The sequence below is a fragment of the Podarcis muralis genome, chromosome 12 (assembly GCF_964188315.1).
Source record: "Podarcis muralis chromosome 12, rPodMur119.hap1.1, whole genome shotgun sequence".
NCBI lineage: Eukaryota > Metazoa > Chordata > Lepidosauria > Squamata > Lacertidae > Podarcis > Podarcis muralis.
Window position 1 is genome coordinate 2159522 of NC_135666.1, and position 27972 is coordinate 2187493.

Here is a 27972-nt window from a genome sequence, read left to right on the forward strand (position 1 = left end):
TCCAAGTGGAAAGATAGGCCTTTATTGAATACAATTGTGCCTGCAAAGAACCACATCCCAAAAAGTGTTGCCACAGAAACTAGGGAGCTAAAGATGCTCTTCTGGCAGAGGGGTAAAATGTCATGGCAAAAGTCTTGAGGGTAGAAACTGGAAAATACATTCAAAGCACTGATACGGTTTCTGACCTGTATGAGTTCTTTGATGGGAAGTGAGACGAACTGTGACAAAAGCTCTTTCCACGCTCATGGCATTGAAAAGATTTCTCCCCTGTATGAATTCTTTGATGGCTAGTGAGCTTGGCCCCCTCCCGGAAGCTTCATTTAGTCTCCATCTTCTGTGTGTCAATTGTGTGGAGTTTGGAACTGACAGGGTTAAAACTCCGTGGTGTCCTGTATCTGGGAGGAGCTTGAGGCAGAGAAGTGTGTCACAGTGTGTGTCTGCTTTCAGTCTCGTTTTCTCTGCTGACTGACACACAGCAGCTTGGCACAGAAGCTGCGCGGGTGTGCTTTTGGAGAGCACAGAAATGGCTGAAGTTTCTGATGGATTTACTGCTTTGTAAATAAACACTACTAGAGATAAGAACGAACTGTCTCTGGACAGAATTTATCCCTTTTGCTCACACGGACTCAGGACTGCTGCTGCTCTGCTCTCTTGCCAGGTCTGCTTTCCCGGCAGAGCCCACACAGGGAAGAGTGACTGGACGCAGGAGTTATTTTATTTTCACGCACAAACTGTTCCCTTTGACATATAACTAATATTGAATAGTGGTCTTAGATTGTTCTCAGTTGTATTTCCACTTTCCGTTTTTTATAAAAAAATAATAATATTTATTACTTTCCAACAAATTGAACATACATAGAAAAAGAAAATAAACAGTACAATACAAAAACAATACCTAACAATAAACTAACAAAAACAATTTAAACTAAGAAAACAAAACAAAAACAATTTAAACTAAGAAAACAAGACAGAAACAATTTAAAACACATCAAATAATTTCAATCTTTCATTCACTTATTTCCATGACCTCCTCACACCTCCCTTTTTGTATTCCACTTCTATTTAGTTGTTTCAGCAATTCCTTTCCATCTTCCTCTGCTTTCCATCCTATAATTATCATAACACATTTTAACCTTATTTTTCCCTTTAATTCTCTATTAACCTATCTATACTTAATTCCTTATAATATTTCTACTAAAGCCGTATTACTTCATTTTTCTAACATTCATTAATTTTACAATATTTCTGTAAATAGTCTTTAAACTTTTTCCAATCTTCTTCCACCGACTCTTCACCCTGGTCTCGGATTCTGCCAGTCATTTCCGCCCTTTTAAACACAATTCAAGGATCCAAAATTAGTTTCAGTTTTCTGCTACTATTTGTTCTTTTTTTAAAAAAGACCCAAAAACTGTAGAAGCAATATAGAAACAAAGTATTTATCTTGCTTAGCTAGCTGTCAGCTAGCTGTCAGTAAACATTCCAAAAAACTTCAATCCAGCAGGCAGTCCGATTCCAGGTCAGAGCGGCAGAATTCTAACTCTCTTCACTCTCTCCTGCAGGTCTGCTCAGTCCACAACTTCCCCCCTCTTCTCCTGCCCCCAAGGGGGGGGAATGTTCTTTACCGTTGAAATTTTAGTCTTTTGCGAAAGGCTTTCCAAGGCTTCAGCTTACAGCCTTTTTGCCTCAGTCTATTTACAAAAAGGGGAAGGCGGACTTCCTGTTTTGATCCTCCCTGCTTCGATGCCAAATTGTATGTTTAAAAGTCTAATTCTCCTGTTCTAGCTCTACTCACGGGTAATTACTTTAGGTTCAAATTGTCCACAGGAAAAAGTCAGCGCTCTCCGGCAACAGCTATGCAGCTTCGCTCGGTTAAAGAAGCAGACGACTCGAAGCACCGCGCTACTCACCCCACGTCACTCCGGAACCCCGAAATCGGGTTTCCCCGCGAGTAGGGGAGGTGCAGAAGGTTCCCGCCGAGTCCCACGTTCACAGGCTTCTCCTGCCTGTGATTTTTCCCGGGTCTCCAGCTTTGCCGTAGTGGTCAGACCCTATTTTTCATGGGGCAAATTCCTCGGGTGAGAGGAATTCCGCCATTGCCGATGGCGCTGACCCGGAAGTCCCTGTATTTCCACTTTCCAACAAAAGAGCCAATTCTTTTGTTGCCCACACTGCATCTCTTCTACTTGTTGAGTTTTAAGCATTATAATAAAATGTATATTCCCTGTCTAATGGATGTTTGTCTCCATAAGTCCACTAAGTTGTTGTCATGTACAAAAAGGAATTGGGCATTTCCCCCTCCTTTTGTATCCAATTTCTATATTATCCTGCCTAACCTAATGAAACAGCCCCATTTAGATCTCCCATTAACATTATATTCCCTATAAAGTTTATATCCCCTTTATAATGTTCAGATGTCCTCTCATTGGGAGCATATATTCCCAAAATTATCCATCGCTGCCCTCTGATGAAGAAATGAGCAGTCCATAATTTTAACGGTAGGTTTATTGTAGCTGTGAGAGACAGAATAACAACAGGAAAAGCCCCAAAAACCCAGAAGACAAAAGTCAGAGATTGATGTGCATTATAATGAGTGAAATAAGTACTTGATCCCCTATCAACCAGCCAGATGTCAAATCTACCTGGTATCTTCACTGTATGTAATAAACTGAGATTAGAAGCACCTGGTGTAAGGGAGAAGTCTTACCTGTTATCCCAGGTTGTTACAGTACCTGTGCAAAAGACACCTGTTGACAGAAGCAATCAATCTTACCAGGGCATTGAAAATGGGTCGAGGATAGGTATTCCAGCATGAAAATGACCCAAAACACACGGCCAAGGCAACAAAGGAATGGCTCAAGAAGAAGCACATTAAGGTCCTGGAGTGGCCTAGCCAGTCTCCAGACCTTAATCCCATCAAAAATCTGTGGAGGGAGCTGAAGGTTCGAGTAGCTACACATCAGCCTCGAAATCTTACGGACTCGGAGAGGATTTGCAAAGAGGAGTGAGACAAAATACCTCCTGAGACGTGTGCAAACCTGGTGGCCACCGACAAGAAACGACTGACCTCTGTAATTGCCAACAAGTGTTTTGCCACCATGCACTAAGTCATCTTTTGCAAAGGGATCAAATACTTATTTCACTCATTATAATGCACAGCACATCAATCTCTGACTTTTGTCTTCTGGGTTTCTGGGGTTTTTCTTGTTATTCTGTCTCTCACAGCTACAGATAAACATACCATTAAAATTAAGGATGGCTTATTTCTTCGTCAGAGGGCAAACAGGCAAATTTAGCAGGGGATCAAATACTCACACCCCCCACTGTAACTCCTGACCACTTTTGTCCTTTATTATGGTAATTTTTGCCCGAAACGTTCCTATCATATCTCCAATTTTCTTGAACAGATCTTTGGTGTTTCCCATTCTATTGTTATATGATACAAATATAATAAAGGGTATTTTTAGTTATTCTCCCCCGTCCCGTTCTCTTTCCCATTCAACTGTGTTTGGTACGGGTTGTTTAATAATTTTTGCTTTATTACTTTTCTTTTTTTGGTCTTCCCTCTGCATGAATTCTTTGATGGGAAGTAAGATGGGAGTTCCGATTGAAACTCCTTCCACAGTCCAAGCACTGATAGGGTTTCTCCCCTGTATGAATTCTTTGGTGCAAAATGAGAGTCTGCCTGTGACTGAAGCTCTTCCCACATTCCAGGCATGGATATGGTTTCTCCCCTGTATGAATTCTTTGATGTGAAGTGAGACTGTGACGGAGACTGAAGCTTTTCCCACATTCCAGGCACTGAAAGGGTTTCTCCCCTGTATGAATTTTGTGATGGGAAACGAGATTCACCCTCTGACTGAAGCTCTTTCCACATTCCAAGCACTGATATGGTTTCTGCCCTGTATGAATTCTTTGATGGGAAGTGAGATTGGAGCGTTGACTGAAGCTCTTTCCACATTCGAAGCACTGATAGGGTTTCTCCCCTGTATGAATTCTTTGATGGGAAGTGAGACTATCCTTCTGATTGAACCTCATCCCACATTCCAAGCACTGATAGGGTTTCTTCCCAGTATGAATTCTTTGATGAGAACTGAGGTGGGAACTGTGACGAAAGCTCTTTTCACACTCATGGCATTGAAAAGGTTTCTCCCCTGTATGAATTCTTTGATGGGAAGAGAGCTTTGACCTATCCCTGAAGCTCTTTCCACATTCCAGGCACTGATAGGGTTTCTCACCTGTATGAATTCTAAGATGGGAAGTGAGACTATGGCTGAGACTGAAGCTCTTTCCACATTCAAAGCAATGATAGGGTTTCTCCCCTGTATGAATTCTTTGATGGGAAGTGAGATGTGTACTTTGACTAAAGCTCTTTCCACATTCGAAGCACTGATAGGGTTTCTCCCCTGTATGAATTCTTTGATGGAATGTGAGACTCAGCCGGATACGAAAGCTCTTTCCACACTCATGGCATTGAAAAGGTTTCTCTCCTCTATGAATTATTTGATGGCTTGTGAGATTAATCTCCTTCCGGAAGCTCTTTCCACATTCCAAACACTGATATGTTTTCTCCCCTGTATGAATCCTTTGATGTGAAGTGAGACTACCCTTGTGGCTGAAGCTTTTTGCACATTCTGTGCACTTATAAGGTTTCTCTCCAGTATGAATTCTTTGATGGGAAGAGAGCGTTGCCCCCTCCTTGAAGCTCTTTCCACATTCGAAGCACTGATAGGGTTTCTCCCCTGTATGAATTCTTTGATGTGAAGTGAGACTACCCTTCTGGCTGAAGCTTTTTGCACATTCTGTGCACTTATAAGGTTTCTCTCCAGTATGAATTCTTTGATGGGAAGAGAGCGTTGTCCCCTCCTTGAAGCTCTTTCCACATTCGAAGCACTGATAGGGTTTCTCCCCTGTATGAATTCTTTGATGAGAACTGAGATGGGAACTTTTACTGAAGCTCTTTCCGCATTCCATACACTGATAGGGTTTCTCCCCTGTATGAATTCTATGATGGGAAGCGAGACTTTCCTTCCGGCTAAAGTACTTTCCACATTCTAAGCACTGATAGGGTTTTTCCCCACTGTGAGATCTTTGATGGGAAGTGAGATGGGCACTCTGACTGAAGCTCTTTCCACATTCCAAGCAATGAAAGGGTTTCTCCCCTGTATGAATTCTATGATGGGAAGCGAGACTGCCCTTCAGAGTGAAGCTCTTTCCACATTCCAAGCATTGATAGGGATTCTCCCCTGTATGAATCATTTGGTGGTAAGTGAGCTTTGTCTTCCAGCTGAACCTCTTTCCACACTCCAAGCACTCATATGGTTTCTCCCCTGTATGGAATTTTTCATGGGACACGAGTCCAGCTCTGTGAGTGAAGCTCTTTCCGCATTCCATACACTGATATGGTTTCTCCCCTGTATGAATTCTATGATGGGAAGTGAGACCGTCCTTCCGAGTGAAGCTCTTTCCACATTCTCTGCACTGATACAATTTCTCCCTACTCTTTGTTCTTTCATGTGAAGTGAAGCTATCCCTCCTAACGAAGCTCTTTCTTTGATGGGAGGTGGACTGGGAGCTCTGACGGATGTTCCCTCCACACTCTGAATATTTATATGACTTCTCTGCTATGTGGATTCTGTTCTGGTCCCCCTTGTTCTTCTCTTCCAATTCTTCACCATCTGCAATGAAAAGAGAAGCTAATTAGAGCCTTGGAAAGAAATGGCGCTCCAGAGTATTGAACAAAGTCCGCCCCCCCGCGAGACTTGAGAGTGCTCTGTTTCAGCCGCAAGCAGACATCCTTGGAGTCTAACTTAATGTCATTGACGATGTGTGGTATCTTTGACCCCCCGAGCATTTCTGCATGCCTGCGGGGCACCTGACTTGAAACCGGTGGGGCCACACTGCCAGCATACCGTGACGGGGCACAGATGAAACAGAAGCATCAAATCCAACACCTGACCCCCCCTCCCCCAGCAATGCACTGCCATGTTAGTGTAAGTCACTCTGCATCGCTGTCCTGGACCCAAACCCCACTCAGAGCGAAGGGGACATGGTTCACATCCATTATTGAACAAAGTTAATAAATGCTTGTGACAGAGGAAGAACTGGAGTTAGGTGTGAGGCCTTACTATAGTTTTCACTGCCTTTGTTGATTGGTATTAACTGACATACTGCTTGGCTTTAATCTGGGATAGATTTTGTTTGGCTCAATCCTGGAATCCACTCCATCTCCGAGGTCAGTCTAATGCAGACAGAGCCAAAACAACAGACCTCACAGAAGTTATTTCAACTTCCCTAAAAGCTCTGAAGCCAATATTGAAGAAGGCCTGGAGGTTCAGACAAGCCTGGTCCTTGTTTAAAAAGGCATGACTAGATGGAGAACATTCACAGAGGAAAGAGTTGATATCCCTCCATTCAGGGTTCACCGTGGGGATGTTAGAATCCCAGACGCTGTTGGTCTCCCTCCAAACAGTGGAGGTTCAGGCAGGCAGGTGGAAGAGCCTGAAAAGGTGCTCCCCTTCTCCATCTCCATCCACCTGCCTGCCTCCCCCCACCCCCAAGCTGAGCAAGCCCCAATACCTCTCCAGCTCCATCCATCCACGTCACCAGATCTCTTGGAGGTCCCTGAGAGGGAACGCTCAGAGGTTGTGGGGAGGGATGCGGGAGACAACCTGACCAGGTCAACTGTCCATCTTCCCCCTTCCATCCTCGCTCGCTTTGCAGGATCCGTCTCTTTCATCCTTCCTGAGGAGTCGAGGAGCCTGGGAGAGAGGAAGAAGCAAAGGGAACCTCAGAGGCCCTGCAGGGATTCTCCTGCCCTAGATATTCTCCTGCCCCTGAAGAAGCACAAATGGGGCAGCCCCTTCCCAACACAAGCCCTTTTCCTAAACATCTCCAATGGTTCCAATGTAGCCTTATTGGAGTTCACCGATTGGGTCTGCGTTGCTCTGTGACAGGAGGAAGGAAGTCAAAATGACACCGAGTTGGTTCAAAGAAAGAGTTTATTCTGCTCTCCGGATAGCAGAAGGCACTTGCGTGGTGAGTCCACAGCAAGTCCAAAGAAATGACAAGTTATATGCAGTGTATATACCCTCCAGGCACCCTCTCCCTCCTTCCAACCACGTCAGCTTGTATACGTAGGTTGACAATGAAGCCTTAGCTTACAGGGGATTCATTTGCCCGCTTGCCCAGGACCGAGGAGAGAACAAAAGCACCAGGGAAGCAACTTCTTCGGAGAAAAGAGTTTTATTGAGATCTGCGCAGAGGCAGCCAGTGGAATATCTTCCAAAGACTGGCGGCCCGTATACTGTGTTCAGCAAGCATTCTTATACCTGGGAGCATGCATTCGTCTCCCCAATCAGCTGGCAAGGTTACAACTTATTACCTTATATGGCATATGGCTATATGGCTAGCTAAGCTCCCCTCCCTCCCTTGTATGTTTGTTCTTCTTCTCTTGCATTACTGAAGCAGGAAGCATGAAGCAGGAAACAGCTTCTGGCCTACATAGCTGAAGCAATTGTGGTTTTAACCACAGCTGCTGCTAGCTGCTTAACCACAACTGCAGCAGTTAGCTTGGGTCCTGATATTATTGAGATTAACCCTTCCCTCTCCCTTCACTCCCTCCTCTTCTTATGAACAACCTAATCCTTAGGTTCGTTCTGGGGTATGGGCCTATACTCTCTCACATATCCCATTGAACTCAGTGGGGCTTTTGGACAGAACTTGGTGGCAAAACCAGTGGAGCCCTGTCCCCAATCCTGAAAACCGCAACCCCAGAGCATGGCCAGAAAGTAGACAAGTAGCTATTACATGTGGGTGCCCCCATGCTAGATGCTTTGAATGGAGAGCCCAGTTCACACTCTTTGAGCTCTCTCACTGCAAGCCAGGCAGATGTTGTGGCCCTATTTGCCTCTGTCAGGGGTTGCCTGGGAACCAAATCTGTATGGGGAAGCAGAGGAGCTGGTGATGCCACATTTCTGAAATATCATGAGACGAATACACCACTCCTCCTTAGATATTGTCTGTGTTTATACACAACCTTCGCAAGTCTCCAGTCTCAAAATGTGGCCCCCACCCTGGCATGGAAGCCATCAAAGTATAGATCTTCCACATGTCCTAAATCTGTAGTGTTCTTAAGAACACCAGGCATGTATACCCTTTATAAACTCCAGAGGTGAGCTTTACACTCCTCTTGTGACAAGATTCCCAAAGGCTTAGGGTAGCTTGATAGAAATAGCCTCTTTTGAGACTGCACCAATTTCCATTTCTTTTTTATCAAAACCCACAGACGCTCTGCTAGATTTTTCCAGAAGATTTTACAAGTACCTTTCAAGATGGTTAGAATTTTATTACAGATAGCCAAAAAGGATTTTACGTGTTCCATGTCCTCTGTTAATAGTACAAGCCACCCAATGACTGATAATCCCTCTTCATTTGTCCCAGAAGGTTGGGAGAAGGAGTCTTTTATCCTTGTTTAGCATTTCCTGAGGATAGATCTGAAATCTGCTTTCACATTAGTTTGTCTACTTGTTTAGCCTGAATAGGGGAGAGACATGTTTTGTTGCATCTGGGACAGAGGAAGTGGCCCAGTTGTGCTGCTGCAGATGCAGAAGGGCTTTTCTTCTCCCTGTGCTCCTCCCATGTGCAAATGTTCCCGTCTGGCTACAACCTCTGTTCAGAAATGTGACTTATCCCTCAATCTGAAGGGGGTTTATTTGCATGCCCCCATGCAGTGGCGCAGCAAGGTCAGGTGTTAGCTGGTGCGGAAAATTTCCTGTCACTCCCCCCCCCCCATTGATTTTGTTTTGACTTTATTTCATATTTTCTTACAAAGGAATGTGGATTCTGGGCCTCTGATAACAAGGAGGCCACTGGGGGCAGATACTTAAATCCACAGGATGGGGTCTGTTATTTTATTTATATTTATTGTTTATTTAATAAAGTTTATTTTTAAAAGCCTGCAAAACTGTTTACCAAAACATAAAACAAAACAAAAAATCACAGCAGTAAAATCAATGAAAATTAGCAACCCTACTTTAAAACATACAAAATCTAAACTATTAAAATAGAGTAAAATTCCTTCAGCTTCCCAAGCATCTGAGTAAGCTTGCCTAAACAAGACTACTTTTAGCAGGTGCCTGAAAAGAGTCTAGCAAAGGCACTATTTATTGGGATTTCACCATGCTCTGTATTATCTGAAAAGGAAAACATTTATTTAAAAAGCAAGACTGCACAGCCTGGGAGTCTCATCATGATCAGCGGGACTTATTCCTGAGCCGACGGTGCATAAGGTGGGCTAGAATCCTATGCAACCCCCTGCATCCAACTTGTACCTAAAAATCTTCACAAACCTGCGCCAGAGAGTTGCAGAGTAGGAAGGGACCCCTGAGGGTCATCTAGCCAACCCCCTGGGGCAATGCAGCAATCTCCACTAGACCATCCCTGACCGATGGCCATCCAGCCTCTTCTCTGTGTGCCTTCTCCATGAGAGGTCTGGGTGGTGGCAACACAACAGCGAACCTTTTCTGCAGTGGTTCCCCATTTGGGGGAAGGTCTCCCAAGAGAGGCACGCCTGGACCCTTCCTGACATCTTGAGGTGCCAGGCAAAAACCTTTTTCTATAACTGGGTCTTTGGCTGGTTAGCATTCTATGGCCTTTTCAATATGTTTGTGGGAGGAGAGATTGTTGCCTTTGCCTTTGTTTCATTATGCGTTTGGTGTTCTAATTTTGCATGTTTATGTTGTGAATCGCCCTGTAAACTTTGGATGAAGGGCAGGATACAAATTTAACAACAACAACAACAACAACAATAATAGCAGCAGTGAACAGCTACAGTCAATCAGGGGTGCCAACTTGAATAAAACATTAGGAGGGAGCAGGCATCGGGCATAGCCAGGATTTATGTTAAGGGGCAGAATCTCATTTAATTAAGCATTTAATTCTCCCCATCGGACGCCCATGGACCCAAGTAAGCCCCACCCTGCAAAGTTGATCCCAAGATGCAGGGTGCACACACCAGTTGAATGGCAATGCCCATTAACGGGGTGGGGGCCTCAAATATTTCATGGTGGAACCAAAGGGACCTTGGTGCCCTGGGGTATGCCAATCTATGAGGAAGAGAAGCAGGCTTTGTTGCTCTCTCTCCCACCATCCCCCCTCCCCACTTTTTGGGCTGGGTTTCTACATCATTCTGGCAGGCAGAAATCCAGCAGGTCAGGAGGATTTCGTGTCAATATTGTTGCTGGAATGTTTGCAGTGACTGTGAGCTTCCATTGGATCATTGCAATGGATTGCATTACATTGCATTTGAATTATGGTGCAGAGTCCCATCGACTGCAAGAAGATCAAACCTTTCCATTCTGAAGGAAATCAGCCCTGAGTGCTCAGTGGAAGGACAGATCCTGAAGCTGAGGCTCCAATACTTTGGCCCCCTCATGAGAAGAGAAGCCTCCCTGGAAAAGACCCTGATATTGGGAAAGATGGAGGGCGCAAGGAGAAGGACGAGATGGTGGGACAGTGTTCTTGAAGCTCCCAGCATGAGTTTGACCAAATTGTGGGGGGCAGTGGAAGACAGGAGGGCCTGGCGTGCTCTGGTCCAGGGGGTCACGAAGAGGCGGACACGACTCAACAACAAGAACGGATTGCTTTGAAGGGATTTCTGCACCAGGTCAAGGAATCTGTAGCCCCCCAATTACACTCCGCCGCCCCCCACCTGTATTTTTCCCAACCAAAGGTGCAACTCTACCTGAAGCACAGGAACGAAGCAGCCAAAGGTACTTGATGACCTCCCTCCCCCCCGGGCGCCCCACCTTCCTTCCCCGGCTCCTTTTAACCCTTCTCCCCCTTTCCTGCCCCTTGTCCAGCCTCTCCGCCCCTCTCCCCCCAACTCCTGGGGCGACGCCTGCCTGCCTGCCATTGCCCCCCCCCCCGTCGCTGCTGCGTCTCCTTTGCCTTCTGCCATGACTTGGGGGTCTCCCCCCACTGAGCAGGGCCCCCCATGCCCCTCCCTGCCCCCTGGGACCCCCTTCTCCCCACGGCACCCTCCGGGGGAAGAGAGAGGAGACTCACCCAGGAAGCTTGGGCCAAGGGAGAGAAGAAAGCCGCCTCCTCTCGGCTGGCAGGAAGGGAACTTGGCAGGGAGGGAGGACCTGCGCCCCCTTCACTTCCTGTCCTCTCTAGGAATCCAGCTCGGCTCCTTTTAACCCTTGCCAAGCCGAGGGCACCAAATCCTCCCCTCCCTCTCCCTGGCTGCAGTTTTTCCTGCTTCTGCGCCTGCGCTCCAGGGGCTGCCCCCTTCCCTCCCTCTGGGCCAAGGACTCTGCCCCAAGGAGCCCACATCTAAGCAGACCAACAGCAAGGGAGGCGGGGGGGCCATGGGGGGGTACCTTGGCTCTGCCCCTCCCCCAAGATAGAGGCTCCAGGATCCCAAGGAAAGGCTGGGATGGAGAAGAGGCGAAGGTCTGCGCAGTGGCAGGAGGTGTCTTGGGCTCAGAAATGGCTCCATCAAGAAACCCCTTTTAAAAAACCCCTCCAGCTCAGTGAGTGGGGGGAAGGATGGAGGGGGCAGCTTCCCAGACAGGAGATCCCCCCCCTCCGAAAATGATCTCCCCCTCCTCCCAAGCGGATTTTGACCCCATTTTCCACCCAAGCTGGGCTGGACCAATCAGAAGCCTCTCCATTGGACAGCTGGCCAATCCCCTTTCAGATTCCCCTGGGCCTGGTCTCCTTCGCCTGGTTTCCTGAGGGAGTCCCCCCCCCCCATTTCCCTCTTGGCTGCTCCCTCTCCTTCTCCTTCACGGACTTCTCCGCAACCCTTCCCCTCTGCAGGGAGGTGGGACCGATTCGGATGGTCCGGCTTCCAGAGAGTGGTAGGGGATGCTTTATCCCAAGTTGATGGCCTTTCAGCTGATTCCCTGGTTGCACGCTGGAATGCGGAGTCAACCAGGGCTACTGACTGTCTGGCTCCGAAGCGCCCTCTCTGACTGCATGGAGCCCGGACAGCCCCGTGGTTTTCTTTGGAGCTGAGGGTGAGGAAACAAACGCTGACATGGCTAGAGTGCCGGTGGCAGAAAACTCATTCTGAATCAGACCGGACACGGGTTAGAGCTCAACGTCGAGCCTACCAAGTGGCAATGTCGACGAGTCCCACGCTCTCAGGTTTCTCCTCCCAGCTGAAGGAGGGTGGCACCTTCGGGTTCCAGCGCTCACAGGGCATCCTCAGCCGCCTTCCTGCCATGATGGCTTTGCCTCCGCAGGGCAGCCTCTCTCCTCGCCATGTTGGCCCAGCGGAGGAGGCCTCTCCATTGGGAGATGCCAGGCAAGATGCCTTGGGGGATCTTCCAGGTTATCGGCCAGAACAGGAGGAGGGAAAGCCCCACCTGTCTCTGAAGCCAAAGAAGAAGTGGGGCTTTATCCCCTCAAAGGGGGAAGGTTCCCTCAGGGGAGTTTGACCCCTGGACCGGCTTCCTTCGTCACCCCAAGAGCCAGAACAAGCAGAAGGGCTCCACCTGCAGGCCTAGGGGAAAGAGGGGCTCTTCCCCAGACAAGGCTGGAGACTCCCCTTCTGGCCCCTCGGGGTCCCAGGAGCCCTTTCTGGATGGCCCTCACTTGCCCCCCAAATGGGCCAAGACACCTGTTCCTCCCCCCTCAGGCAGCAGTTCAACAGAAGTTGCCCCCACTCCGGATCCCTATGGGTCTCAGGGGGCCACTGGAGCCCAGTGGGGGCACTCTGGGGAACTGGTTGAACTGGGCTCCTCCTGGTCTAGCCCAAAGAAGAAAGGGAGCTCTCAGAAGAGGAAGCCATTGCGGAGAGAACCGAGCTTGGCTGTTCTCTGCTGAAGGTCTCCTGCCGTTCTTCCACGGCTTCCTGGGGGCTGCAATGGCCAGAGGAAGAGACAGGCCCCCCCCCAGCTTGAATTGCCTGCAGAGCCCTTGGGAGCAACCAGAGCTCTTCCTCTTGCCATGGCTAAGCCTGCCTTAGTTTCCTTCCCCAAGGCCTTGGAGGTGTAGGGATGATCGCGGGGTCCAGAGGGAGCACACTCCCCTCCCGCAGGCAGCCACAGTCTGCCTCCACGCGTGACCTTGGGGTGTGGGGCACCCCCCTCCACACACAGACAAACCACAGCTGTCTGAATATCGTATTCTCTGCAGTAGTCTGTGGTGTCCTGTCTGTAACCTTTGTCTCAGAGACCTTTTGTCTCCGTCATACACTGTGCAAGAGGAAAATGATGCGGTGGAAACAGGTGCCAAAATAACTTTGTACCACCCCACTATCTCGGGACTGGAAGATGTGTAAAGGTCACAGCCCAAAATGTATCTGCCTGGGTTTGCATATTTCTGTCAATAAAAGGAGGCTCCACAGGGCTGGCTGGCAGCTTGCATGCAGCTCATCTGCATTCTCAACTCCTGCCTCATGTCCATCACTTCAGGAGGAACCCTGTGGTGCGGAAGGGGGAACCCCAAATGGCAAACGGGGAAAGGAAAATTATACGGCATCTTTCCAGATGAGCCAACGAATCGCCTCCAAGGTCCAGGGACTGATCCGCCCTGGCTTCATAGAATCATAGAGTTGGAAGAGACCACAAGGGCCATCGAGTCCAACCCCCTGCCAAGTAGGAAACACCACCAGAGCACTCCTGACATATGGTTGTCAAGCCTCTGCTTAAAGACCTCCAAAGAAGGAGACTCCACCACACTCCTGGGCAGCAAATTCCACTGTCTAACAGCTCTTACTGTCAGGAAGTTCTTCCTAATGTTTAGGTGGAATCTTCTTTCTTGTAGTTTGGATCCATTGCTCCGTGTCCGCTTCTCTGGAGCAGCAGAAAACAACCTTTCTCCCTCCTCTGTGTGACATCCTTTTATATATTTGAACATGGCTATCATATCACCCCTTAATCTCCTCTTCTCCAGGCTAAACATGCCCAGCTCCCTTAGCCGTTCCTCATAAGGCATCGTTTCCAGGCCTTTGACCATTTTGGTTGCCCTCCTCTGGACACGTTCCAGTTTGTCAGTGTCCTTCTTGAACTGTGGTGCCCAGAACTGGACACAGTACTCCAGGTGAGGTCTGACCAGAGCAGAATACAGTGGCACTATTACTTCCCTTGATCTAGATGCTATACTCCTATTGATGCAGCCCAGAATTGCATTGGCTTTTTTAGCTGCCGCGTCACACTGTTGGCTCATGTCAAGTTTGTGGTCAACCAAGACTCCTAGATCCTTTTCACATGTACTGCTCTCAAGCCAGGTGTCCCCCATCTTGTATTTGTGCCTATCATATTTTTTGCCCAAGTGCAATACTTTACATTTCTCCCTGTTAAAGTTCATCTTGTTTGTTTTGGCCCAGTTCTCTAATCTGTCAAGGTCGTTTTGAAGTGTGATCCTGTCCTCAGGGGTGTTAGCCACCCCTCCCAGTTTGGTGTCATCTGCAAATTTGATCAGGATGCCCTTGAGTCCATCATCCAAGCTGTTGATAAAGATGTTGAATAAGACTGGGCCCAAGACAGAACCCTGTGGCACCCCACTAGTCACTCTTCTCCAGGATGAAGAGGAACCATTGATGAGCACCCTTTGGGTTTGGTCAGTCAGCCAGTTACAAATCCACTGAGTGGTAGCATAGTCAAGACTGCATTTTACCAGCTTCTTTACAAGAATATCATGGGGCACCTTGTCAAATGCCTTGCTGAAATCAAGGTAGGCTATATCCACTGAGTTCCCTTCATCTACCAGGCTTGTAATTCTGTCAAAAAACGAGATCAGGTTAGTCTGACATGACTTATTTTTCAGAAATCCATGCTGACTATTGGTGATCACAGCATTCCTTTCTAGGTGCTCACAGACTGTTTGCTTAATGATCTGCTCCAGAATCTTCCCTGGTATTGATGTCAGACTGACTGGGCGATAATTATTTGGGTCCTCTCTTTTCCCCTTTTTGAAAATAGGGACAACATTTGCCCTCCTCCAGTCTGCAGGGACTTCGCCTGTTCTCCAGGAATTCTCAAAGATGACTGCCAGTGGTTCTGAAATCACATCTGCCAGTTCTTTTAATACTCTTGGATGCAGTTCATCTGGCCCTGGAGACTTGAATACATCTAAACTAGCCAAGTATTCTTGTACTATCTCCTTAGTTATTCTGGGCTGTGTTTCCTCTGCTGAATCATTTGCTCCAAATTCTTCAGGTCGGGCATTGTTTTCTTTATCGGAGAAGACTGAGGCAAAGAAGGCATTGAGGAGTTCAGCCCCTTTCTGTGTCCTCTGTTTGCATTTCACCATCTTCTCCTCTGAGTGACCCCACTGTTTCTTTGTTCTTCCTTTTGCTACGAACATACCCATAAAAGCCTTTTTTGTTGCTTTTAACCTCTCTAGCAAGCCTGAGTTCATTCTGTGCTTTAGCTTTTCTGACTTTCTGTGTCTACATGTGCTGGCTATTTGTTTGAATTCCTCTTTGGTGGTTTCCCCCCTTTTCCATTTTTTGTACACATCCTTTTTTAATCTTAACTCAGTTAAAAGTTCTTTAGATAGCCACCCTGGCTTCTTTAGGCACCTTCCATGTTTCCGTCTCATTGGTATTGCCTGAAGTTGTGCTTTTACTATCTCCCTCTTAACAAACTCCCAGCCATCATGAACTCCCTTTCCTTTCAGCATTACTGTCCATGGGATCTCACCCAGCACTTCCCTAAGTTTTATGAAGTCGGCTTTCTTAAAGTCAAGAAATTGAGTCCTAGTATGCTTGGCTGCTCCTTTCCGCTGTATAGTAAACTTCAGAAGAGCATGATCACTCGCGCCTAATGATCCTTCCACTTCTACCCCACTAACCAGGTCCTCAACATTGATTAGGACCAGATCTAAAATGGCTGTTCCTCTTGTTGCTTCTCCCACTTTCTGGACAATGAAGTTGTCTGCAAGGCCAGTGAGGAATCTGTTTGACCTTATGCTCTTGGCTGAGTTTGACATCCAACAAATATCCGGGTAATTGAAGTCCCCCATTACTACTATCTCCCTTCCTTTTGCATGCTTGGCCATCTGTTTCAGGAAGGCATCATCTATGTCCTCCGTTTGGCTTGGGGATCTATAGTAAACTCCCACAATGAGGTCTCTGCTATTCTTCTCTCCCTTAATTTTGACCCAAATGCTCTCATTTTGGCTTTGAGGTTCTAAATCTTGGATCTCTTCACAGGTATACACATCCCTGACATATAACGCCACTCCTCCTCCTTTCTTGTCAGGTCTGTTTCTCTGAAATAGATTGTATCCCTCCTTGGAGGTCCCTTCTGAAGGAGAAGGAGTCCCAGGTCTCCATGGGGGAGGGGGGGGAGAGAGAGAGAAGCGTCCCTGACTCCTGCATTCAAGGCTGATGCTTTCGCCTTTCAGACTTCGGCCACCTTCTCTGTGGTGCTTATGTGAGCTGTAGAGATGGGATCGCATGCAGACACTCCCTAGTTTAATAAGGATCCTGTGAAAAAGATGGGCTCTGCTTTGGAATAATGCCCCCCTCCCAACAAACCGTAAAATGAACTTCACAGTATGGAAAAAATATGTTTTAAAATTTATCGCTGATTCATTTTTTGAATGTTTTAAGAGTTGTTTCTATCAATAATTTTAGTGTTTCAGTCTCATTATAAATTACTTTCAAATTTATTTTTTCCATTCAGTCATGTGTATGTAGCAGAATCCAAAAAACGGTTCCTAGACTGGAGGTAACCCACAGAAACCCAAAAGAAAAGGAGGAAGTCTCCAAGTGGAAAGATAGGCTTTTATTGAAATACAAATGTTCCTGCAGAGAACCACATCCCAAAAAGTGTTGCCACAGAAACTCGGGAGCTAAAGATGCTCTTCTGGCAGTGGGACAAAATGTCATGGCTCAAGTCTTGAGGGCAGAAACCGGAAAATACTGGAAAATACTGGTTCCTTCCGGAAGGTTCTTTTCTGCTGAGGCAGCTGGATATATTATATTTGCCTTTTGTTCTCTCAAGGGCACACTGAGCCAGAAAGATAAACCTGTGAGCTCAATGGGCTGTTTCTCTCTTACTTTCACATCTGCTAGGTTTCCTAAAGTTTTTTTTCTGTAACGAAGCTGAAAACCCTTTAGCAGAAAGTTGTTCTTTTGGCAGTGAAGTTTGCATCTGCGTGGTTTATGGAGAACCAGATGCAGCCACTCCAAAAACGAAGCTTCTGCAGCTCTGCTCCCGATCCAGACATGGAACACCTTGGGACTGAAGACCCAGAAAAAGAGATCGAGGGGAATGTGTGGGTCATAAACTGGGAGTCGTTGGGAAGGAGTCACTGGGAGAGGCAGGAGGTTCTGTTGAGCAGGCGAGGGAAGAACAGGAGGGGAGAGAAAGAGCCCCATGGAAAGCTGAGGTTGGGCTGAGCGGGTGTGGGAATGAGCGGCAGAGAAAAATATACAGCCAGCAAAAGGGGATGCAATGCAGCTCCTTGAACTGTTCACAACGCAAGCTGCGATCTCGTTTGAGGGAAACTCTGAGGAAAGGGAATGAAGATGCCTTCTTCCCCATCCCCAGTGGATTAAAATCTTCAAAGATTAGGAAAAGAAGAGAAAGCAGGAATTGGATGATTAAAAGAGACAAGAATTTTGGATTGTGACTTGCCTGAGATTTGATGGAATGGCTTTTAAAAGGTTTTAAAGGAACTGGACCGAGAAACTGGAGAAATATAATTTGGATTATTAGACGATTATTTTAAGAGTCATATTGCCCTGTCTGAGTGGTTAAGATTTGAAGGCTGGGCTAGGGAGGGAAATGTAGGGAAAGTGTCATCTTGCTGAAGGGAAGGTGTAATGGTTTGGAGTTACTCGTGCGTAAGCCGACCCCGTTTGGGCGCTTGGTTGCCTGGTTAAACCCTTCGGACTGCACAGCCCATCTCTGCGTGGCTGCCTCAGTCACTGACAGAATCTGTCTGTGGGCATTTCTTAAACCTCTGCCAGCATAAAAGCTGTTTGACCCCCAATCGTCTCCGCCTCTCATTGCGCGGGAGTCTCCTGCGCAGGGTGGGCGTGGGTAGTGGAGTGCCTGGGCTCTCTTCACTGACTTCCAGGGAAGAATCCCGGAGCCCTTCCACCTCCTCTTCCCATTGCTCTCCTGGACTTTTGGTGTTACGCGCATTTCCTTCCCCTTCCACCAAGCTGAGTCTCCTCCTAGTGCTAGGACCTTCACCTGCAGAATCGGAGACCCTCTCCTTCTCCCGTGTCTCTGATGTCAGTTCCCTGACAGAAGGGAAAAGGCTGGGTATTAAATAGAAGAGTGACTAGTGGGGTGCCACAGGGTTCTGTCTTGGGCCTGGTCTTATTCAACATCTTTATCAACGACTTGGATGATGGACTCAAGGGCATCCTGATCAAATTTGCAGATGACACCAAACTGGGAGGGGTGGCTAACACCCCAGAGGACAGGATCACACTTCAAAACGACCTTGACAGATTAGAGAACTGGGCAAAAACAAACAAGATGAATTTTAACAGGGAGAAATGTAAAGTATTGCACTTGGGCAAAAAAAATGAGAGGCACAAATACAAGATGGGTGACACCTGGCTTGAGAGCAGTACATGTGAAAAGGATCTAGGAGTCTTGGTTGACCACAAACTTGACATGAGCCAACAGTGTGACGCGGCAGCTAAAAAAGCCAATGCAATTCTGGGCTGCATCAATAGGAGTATAGCATCTAGATCAAGGGAAGTAATAGTGCCACTGTATTCTGCTCTGGTCAGACCACACCTGGAGTACTGTGTCCAGTTCTGGGCACCACAATTCAAGAAGGACACTGACAAACTGGAACGTGTCCAGAGGAGGGCAACCAAAATGGTCAAAGGCCTGGAAACGATGCCTTATGAGGAACGGCTAAGGGAGCTGGGCATGTTTAGCCTGGAGAAGAGGAAGTTAAGGGGTGATATGATAGCCATGTTCAAATATAGAAAAGGATGTCACATAGAGGAGGGAGAAAGGTTGTTTTCTGCTGCTCCAGAGAAGCGGACACGGAGCAATGGATCCAAACTACAAGAAAGAAGATTCCACCTAAACATTAGGAAGAACTTCCTGACAGTAAGAGCTGTTCGACAGTGGAATTTGCTGCCCAGGAGTGTGGTGGAGTCTCCTACTTTGGAGGTCTTTAAGCAGAGGCTTGACAACCATATGTCAGGAGTGCTCTGATGGTGTTTCCTGCTTGGCAGGGAGTTGGACTCGATGGCCCTTGTGGTCTCTTCCAACTCTATGATTCTATGATTCTATAAATACAGCTGGGTTTATTCTGGAGCTCAAATTCTGAATAATTGTCACTACAGATAATTTTCAGACAGGCAGATGAGAGTTTTCTTTCATCTATATTTGTATGTTTTATATTAAGATTCCTTTATTTTGAATTAAGGAGGACACACATAGGAGGAGGACAGATTTCCAGTATTCACGCGTTCCAAGAGCCCGAAGACTTTTTTGTTAGGAATCATGACAACGGAAATCAATAAGTCAAATAGACCATTATTTATGTATGCCACAACTGCTGCCAGGATTCGAATTGCGAAAAGTTGGAAAAGCAAAACCATCCCCTCAAAACTCAAATGGCAAACCAAACTGCTAGTATACTTTCAGTTCAGGGCCGTGTTCAGAAAGTAGTGGTGGGGGATGAGTGTTCAGACCCTTGGGCCCTCACTTGTGGGATACCTCAGGGTTCTGTCCTCTCCCCCATGCTTTTCAACATCTACATGCAGCCACTGGGAGAGATCAGGGGGTTTGGGCTGGGTGTTCATCAGTAAGCGGATGATACCCAGCTCTACCTCTCTTTCAAATCGGAAGCAGTGAAGGCGGTGAAGGTCCTGTGTGAGTGTCTGGAGGATGTTGGAGGATGCATGGCGGCTAACAGATTGAGGTTGAATCCTGACAAGACAGAAGTACTGTTTTGGGGGGACAGGAGGCGGGCAGGTGTAGGGGACATCCTGGTCCTGAATGGGGTAACTGTGCCCGTGAAGGACCAGCTGCGCAGCCTGGGAGTCATTCTGGACACACAGCTGTCCATGGAGGCGCAGGTCAATTCTGTGTCCAGGGCAGCTGTTTATCAGCTCCATCTAGTACGCAGGATGAGACCCTCCCTGCCTGCAAACTGTCTCACCAGAGTGGTGCATGCTCTGGTTATCTCCCGCTTGGACTACTGCAATGCGCTCTATGTGGGGCTACCTTTGAAGGTGACCCGGAAATTGCAACTAATCCAGAATGCGGCAGCTAGACTGGTGATTGGGAGCGGCCGCCGAGACCACATAACACTGGTCTTGAAAGACCTACACTGGCTCCCAGTACGTTTCAGAGCACAATTCAAAGTGTTGGTGCTGACCTTTAAAGCCCTAAACGGCCTCGGCCCAGTATACCTGAAGGAGCATCTCCACCTCCATCGTTCTGCCCGGACACTGAAGTCCAGCGCCGAGGGCCTTCTGGCGGTTCCCTCGCTGCGAGAAGCCAAGTTACAGGGAACCAGCCAGAGGGGCTTCTTGGTAGTGGCAAAATAACTACCAAACCTTTAGAAGACATCTAAAGGCAGCCCTGCTTAGGGAAGCTTTTAATGTTTAATAGGTTATTGTATTTTAGTATTTTGTTGGAAGCTGCCTAGAGTGGCTGGGGAAACCCAGCCAGATGGGCGGGGTATAAATAATTTATTATTATTATTAGCAGCAAGGATAACCAGAGTAGTAAGCGGAAATACGATACAAGATGTTAATAAAGAATGGAAAGTAATCAAAGAATATCTTAAAGATTACTGTGATAACAAAAGCTTTATGGCAGATAATGATGATAATTATTATTATTATTTATTTATATCCTGCCCTCCCCAGCCAAAGCTGGGCTTAGAGCAGCTAACAACAGTATATTGAATGAGTCTTGTAATGTAAGGAAATATTGGAGAAAACGAGAACCCAAAAGGAGAATGTGAGGTGTGGGGGGGGGGGGGATTTAGGAAACTAAGAAAAATTAAGTTCAAAATAGTACAATGGGTATAGTTGGAAGGCTTTTCTTTATCGTAACATCATTTGCTATTCTTCTACTTCTTTTCTCTCTTTTCTTTCATTTATACTTTTTGTGTATTCATAATCTGTAATGTTTGAATGTAATGTTTTATATTGTATGTATTTTTAAGATTTCGGTATAATAAAGGTTTAAAAATTATATAAAACAGGAAGAGGGGGAGGGGCCTGCAAGGAATGCAGTGAAGGATCTCTCAGGGTGGGAGACGGGGAAAAGAGGGGGGCACCCAGGGGAGAGCTGGGGGAGCCTGCCTTTCTATGGGTTGATAAATAATATGATATATATGATACAAAGGTGATAAAGGGTATTTTTAGTTATTCTCCCGTCTTCTCTTTTTTATACACTTGTGCTTTGTAAGGGTTGTTTAATATTATTGTTGGTTTATTTTTTGGTTTTGCCTGTATGAATTCTTTGATGGGTCATGAGATTGTGCCTGAGACTGAAGCTCTTCCCACATTCCAGGCATGGATATGGTTTTTCCCCTGTATGAATTCGTCGATGGGAAGTGAGATGGGTGCTTTGAGTGAAGCTCTTTCCACATTCGAAGCACTGATATGGTTTCTCCCCTGTATGAATTCGTTGATGGTAAATGAGATTGGAGCTCTGAGTGAAGCTCTTTCCACATTCAAAGCACTGATAGGGTTTCTCCCCTGTATGAACTCTCTGATGGGAAGTGAGACTGCACCTGAAACTGAAGCTCTTTCCACACTCCTGACACTGAAAAGGTTTCTCCCCTAAATGAACTCTTTGATGGGAAGTGAGACTGTCCCTGAGACTGAAGCTTTTCCCACATTCCAGGCATGGATATGGTTTCTCCCTGGTATGAATTCTTTGGTGGATACTGAGCTTAGTCCCCTCCCGGAAGCTCTTTCCACATTCAAAGCACTGATAGGGTTTCTCCCCTGTATGAACTCTTTGATGGGAAGTGAGACTTTGCCTGACATTGAAGCTTTTTCCACATTCCAGGCATGGATATGGTTTCTCCCCGGTATGAATTCTTTGGTGGATAGTGAGCTTAGACCCGTCCAGGAAGCTCTTTCCACATTCGAAGCACTGATAGGGTTTCTCCCCTGTATGAATTCTGTGATGGGAAGTGAGATTGCACCTGAAACTGAAGCTCTTTCTACATTCAAAGCACTGATAGGGTTTCTCTCCCGTATGAATTCTTTGATGGGAAGTGAGATGATGCTTCCGATTGAAGCTCTTTCCACATTGCAAGCAATGATAGGGTTTCTCCCCCGTATGAATTCTTTGATGGGAAGTCAGATGGTGGCTGTAACTAAAGCTCTTTCCACATTCCATGCAGTTATAGGGTTTCTCTCCTGTATGAATTCTATGATGGGAAGCGAGACTGCCCTTCCGAGTGAAACTCTTTCCACATTCTCTGCACTGATACAATTTCTCCCTACTCTTTGTTCTTTCGTGTGAAGTGAAGCTATCCCTCCTAACGAAGCTCTTTCTTTGATGGGAGGTGGACTGGGAGCTCTGACGGATGTTCTCTCCACACTCTGAATATTTATATGACTTCTCTGCTATGTGGATTCTGTTCTGGTCCCCCTTGTTCTTCTCTTCCAGTTCTTCACCATCTGCAATGAAAAGAGAAGCTAATTAGAGCCTTGGAAAGAAATGGCGCTCCAGATTATTGAACAAAGTCCGCCCCCCCCCCCGCGAGACTTGAGAGTGCTCTGTTTCAGCCTCAAGCAGACATCCTTGGAGTCTAACTTAATGTCATTGTTGATGTGTGGCATCTTTGTTTTTTTTGTGGTTTTTTAAAATAAATATTTATTAAAGATTTTAAACAAATTTCATCACCAGACACATATAAAACCATCACCAAAATACAGTTAACAAAGAAAGACACAAAAGAAAGAAAGATTAAAACACAATAAAGAAAAGTAAAGGAAAAAAATATACAACAACAAAATCGATTCTTTAAAACCCAAACTTTCTTCAATTTTTGGACTTCCTCACATCTCTCGTTCCTGCGTTCCCAATTATAAAGTTTTAAACAGCAAATTATCACCTTGTTTCAAATCTAATTTTGTACTTTCCCAGTATTATGTCTCTAACTTTGCATATTTTTATCAACAACATAAGTTCTTAAGTTTAGACACAATATTAATCCAAAGTTTATCTTTTTTCTCAAATTTTCCATATTCTCATTATCCTTTCATACAGTTTGCTAGTGCCATGTTGTTTTCTTTCCTGCATCCTTCTTAGCACTCATACAGTTTACAATGTTTTTGTAGATAGTCCTTAAATTTCTTCCAATCCTCTTCCATAGCTTCTTCTCCCAGGTCTCGGATTCTGCCGGTCATTTCTGCCAATTCCATGTAGTCTATCAGTTGCATCTGCCATTCTTCCAGCGTGGGCAAATCTTGGGTCTTCCAATGTTTTGCAATAAGTATCCTTGCTGCTGTTGTTGCATACATAAAGAATGTTCGGTCCCTTTTTAACACCCTTATATTTATACTTAAATACCTTTTTCAACTCATTATAAATCATTTCCCAGAAGGCCTTAACCCTAGGGCAGGTCCACCAGAGGTGAAAAAATGTTCCTTCAATTTCTTTACACTTCCAAAATTTATTATCAGGCATATGGTATATTTTTGCAAGCTTGACTGGGGTCATGTACCACCTGTATATCATTTTCATAATATTTTCTTTTAAGGCATTACATTCCGTGAACTTCATACCGGTGGTCCATAACTTTTCCCAGTCAGCAAACATAATATTGTACCCAATATCCTGTGCCCATTTTATCATAGCTGATTTAACCGTTTCATCTTGTGTATTCCATTTTAACAGCAAGTTATACATTTTTGAAAGTACCTTAGTCTTAGGTTCTAACAATTCTGTTTCTAGTTTCGATTTTTCCACCTGGAATCCTATCTTTTTGTCCGATTTAAAAACCTCTTTAATCTGAGCATAATGTAACCAATCTCGCACTTTATCTTTTAGTTTCTCCAAACTCTGCAATCTCCAAGTATCTCCATCCTTTTCAAGTATTTCCCAATATTTCAGCCAGTTGGCCTCCATATTGAGTCTTTTCTGGGCCTTAGCTTCCATTGGTGACAACCACCTTGGGGTCTTATTTTCTAGTAAGTCTTTATATTTCATCCAGACATTGAACACTGCTTTTCTGACAATATGGTTCTTGAAAGCCTTATGGGTTTTAACCTTGTCGTACCACAAATATGCATGCCATCCATAAGCATTGTTAAATCCTTCCAAATCCAGAACATCACTGTTCTCAAGAAGCAGCCAATCTTTCATCCAGCAGAAAGCTGCTGATTCGTAGTATAGCCTTAAGTCTGGCAGGGCTAACCCCCCTCTATCTTTAGCATCAGTTAAAATTTTAAACTTTATTCTGGGCTTTTTGCCCTGTCAGACAAATTTAGAGATATCTCTCTGCCACTTCCTGAAACACTCCACTTTGTCCACAATCTGTAAAGTCTGAAACAAAAACAGCATTTTTGGCAATACATTCATCTTTATAGCAGCAATTCGGCCCAACAAGGAAAGTTTCAATTTTGACCAACTTTCAAGATCCTTTTTAATTTCTAACCAACATTTTTCATAGTTGTCCTTAAATAAGTTCAGGTTCTTGGCTGTCATGTTAACCCCTAGGTATCTCACTTTTTTAACCACATTTAAATCTGTCTCTTTCTGAAACTTTTCTGATTCTGAAGGTGTCAAATTTTCCCCCAATACCTTGGTTTTTTGCTTATTTAGTTTAAATCCCGCCACCCGACCAAACAATGTGTGGCATCTTTGACCCCCCCAGCATTTGTGCACGCCTGCGGGGCACCTGGCTCTCTTGAAACCGCTGGGGCCACACTGCCAGCATACCGTGACGGGGCACAGATGACACAGAAGCATCAAATCCAACACCTGACCCCCCCCCCCCAGCAATGCACTGCCATGTTAGTGTAAGTCATGCAAACTCTGCATCGCTGTCCTGGACCCAAACCCCACTCAGAGCGAAGGGGACATGGTTCACATCCATTATTGAAGCAAGTTAATAAATGCTTGTGACAGAGGAAGAACTGGAGAGAGTTAGGTGTGAGGCCTTACTATAGTTTTCACTGCCTTTGTTTATTGGTATTAACTGACATATTGCTTGGCTTTAATCTGGGATAGATTTTGTTTGGCTCAATCCTGGAATCCACTCCATCTCCGAGGTCAGTCTAATGCAGACAGAGCCAAAACAACAGACCTCACAGAAGTTATTTCAACTTCCCTAAAAGCTCTGAAGCCAATATTGAAGAAGGCCTGGGAGCTTCAGTCAAGTCTGGTCCTTGTTTAAAAAGGCATGACTAGATGGAGAACATTCACAGAGGAAAGAGTTGATATCCTTCAATTCAGGGTTCACCGTGGGGATGTTAGAATCCCAGACGCTGTTGGTCTCCCTCCAAACAGTGGAGGTTCAGGCAGGCAGGTGGAGGAGCCTGAAAAGGTGCTCCCCTTCTCCATCTCCATCCGCCTGCCTGCCTCCCCCCACCCCCAAAGTGAGCAAGCCCCAATACCTCTCCAGCTCCATCCATCCATGTCCGCATCTCCACTCCCCTGGAACTCACCAGATCTCTTGGAGGTCCCTGAGAGGGAACGCTCAGAGGTTGTGGGGAGGGATGCGGGAGACAACCTGACCGGGTCAACCGTCCATCTTCCCCCTTCCATCCTCGCTAGCTTTGCAGGATCCGTCTCTTTCATCCTTCCTAAGGAGTCGAGGAGCCTGGGAGAGAGGAAGAAGCAAAGGGAACCTCAGAGGCCCTGCAGGGATTCTCCTGCCCTAGATATTCTCCTGCCCCTGGAAAAGCACAAATGGGGCAGCCCCTTCCCAACAGAAGTCCTTTTTCTAAACATCTCCAGTGGTTCCAATTTCACCTGTTTGCTCCTCACTCCACTTCCTACGGCTGGCATGGCCTGCACAGTAGTGACCAGAGAGTAGATCCCATTGAACTCAGTGGGGCTTATGGACAGAACTTGGTGCCAAAACCAGTCACCACCCTGTCCCCAATCCTGAAAACTGCAACCCCAGAGCATGTGAAAATCGACTAGTAGCTATTACATGTGGGTGCCCCCATGCCAGGTGCTTTGTATGGAGAGTCCAGTTCACACTCTTTGAGCTCTCTCACTGCAAGCCAGGTAGATGTTGTGGCCCTATTTGCCTCTGTCAGGGGTTGCCTAGGGACCAAATCTGTATGTGGAAGCAGAGGAGCTGGTGATGCCACATTTCTGAAATATCATGAGATGAATACACCACTCCTCCTTAGATATTGTCTGTGTTTATGCACCACCTTCGCAAGTCTCCAGTCTCAAAATGTGGCCCCCACCCTGGCATGGAAGGCATCAAAGTCTGATCTTGCAGGTTTTTCTTCCCTCATGGGAAGAGAAGACTACCTGGAAAAGACCCTGATGTTGGGAAAGATGGAGGGCACAAGGAGAAGGCGACGGCAGAGGACGAGATGGTGGGACAGTGTTCTCAAAGCTATGAACATGAGTTTGACCAAACTGCGGGAGGCGGTGGAAGACAGGAGGGCCTGGCGTGCTCTGGTCCAGGGGGTCATGCAGAGGCGGACATGACTCAACAACAAGAACGGATTGCTTTGAAGGGGTTTCTGCACCAGGTCAAGGAATCTCTAGCCCCCCCCCAGTTACACTCCGCCGCCCCCCCCACACCTGTATTTTGCCCAACCAAAGGTGCAACTCTACCTGAAGCACAGGAAGGAAGCAGCCAAAGGTACTTGATGACCTCCAGGCTAGGAGGGGAGCGCCTCCCTCCGCCCCGGGCGCCCCACCTTCCTTCCCCGGCTTCTTTCGGCCCCTCTCCCCCTTTCCTGCCCCTTGTCCAGCCTCCTCCTCTCCGCCCCTCTCCCCCCAACTCCTGGGGCGACGCCTGCCATTTCCCCCCGTCGCTGCTGCGTCTCCTTTGCCTTCTGCCATGACTTGGGGGTCTCCCCCCACTGAGCAGGGCCCCCCATGCCCCTCCCTGCCCCCTGGGACCCCCTTCTCCCCACGGCACCCTCAGGGGGAGGAGAGAGGAGACTCACCCAGGAAGCTTGGGCCAAGGGAGAGAAGAAAGCAGCCTCCTCTCGGCTGGCAGGAAGGGAACTTGGCAGGGAGGGAGGACCTGCGCCCCCCTCACTTCCTGTCCTCTCTAGGAATCCAGCTCGGCTCCTTTTAACCCTTGCCAAGCTGAAAGCACCAAATCCTCCCCTCCCTCTCCCTGGCTGCAGTTTTTCCTGCTTCTGCGCCTGCGCTCCAGGGGCTGCCCCCTTCCCTCCCTCTGGGCCAAGGACTCTGCCCCAAGGAGCCCACATCTAAGCAGACTAACAGCAAGGGAGGCGGGGGGGCCATGGGGGGGTACCTTGGCTCTGCCCCTCCCCCAAAATAGAGGCTCCAGGATCCCAAGGAAAGGCTGGGATGGAGAAGAGGCGAAGGTCTGCGCAGTGGCAGGAGGTGTCTTGGGCTCAGAGATGGCTCCATCAAGAAACCCCCCGGGGGAAAACCCCCCAGCTCAGGAAGTGGGGGGGGGAGAAGGAGGGGGTGGCTTCCCGGCCAGGAGATTCCCCCTCCCGAAAATGATCTCTTCCCCCCGCCAAGCGGATTTTCCTGCTTCTGCAGCCGCTTTTCATCCCAGGAAAAATAGAGGAGAAAGTGTCCCATGCAAGGAATGAAACGCCCACGCGATCCTTTGGGTGGGGGAGACTCAAGGGGGGGGGGGACAGATGTGGAAGAGAAAAGAAATGACCATGCCTGCCTGCATCGGAGAGTAGGACTTACTTCTGAGTGAGCATGCATCGGGTGGGGCTGCATAGCAACGCTTCCAAAAGTGATGGGATCAGTGTGCGGATCTCACGAAATTAATGCCGTGCTCTTCTAAATGCACAGGGATAAGTGCATTCACACATACAAGGGTTCACAAACCCCTGCGTGTAACTGCAGGTGATGCAATAGG

At 47.0% G+C, this 27972-nt stretch overlaps 1 protein-coding gene across 4 annotated transcripts; it reads right to left on the reverse strand.

Moving 5' to 3' along the window:
- On the reverse strand, window positions 1-27965 carry LOC144324971 (uncharacterized). Of its 4 annotated transcripts, XM_077916615.1 has the most exons (5): window positions 27382-27965; window positions 25541-25746; window positions 21410-22597; window positions 5567-5621; window positions 1-5524 (listed from the first exon to the last, which is right to left on the reverse strand). In XM_077916615.1, the coding sequence occupies exons 1-5, from the start codon at window positions 27828-27830 to the stop codon at window positions 3538-3540; spliced, it is 3885 nt and encodes a 1294-aa protein (XP_077772741.1). In that variant the 5' UTR covers window positions 27831-27965; the 3' UTR covers window positions 1-3537. The 4 variants fall into 4 exon arrangements, 2 of the variants coding, with proteins under 2 accessions (XP_077772741.1, XP_077772740.1); XM_077916614.1 differs by lacking the exons at window positions 21410-22597; window positions 25541-25746; window positions 27382-27965 and adding exons at window positions 6577-6758; window positions 11065-11170 and having other exon boundaries at window positions 1-5675; XR_013390285.1 differs by lacking the exons at window positions 1-5524; window positions 5567-5621; window positions 21410-22597; window positions 27382-27965 and adding exons at window positions 22750-23427; window positions 27065-27248 and having other exon boundaries at window positions 25592-25746.
- Between the last annotated feature and the right edge of the window lie 7 nt (window positions 27966-27972).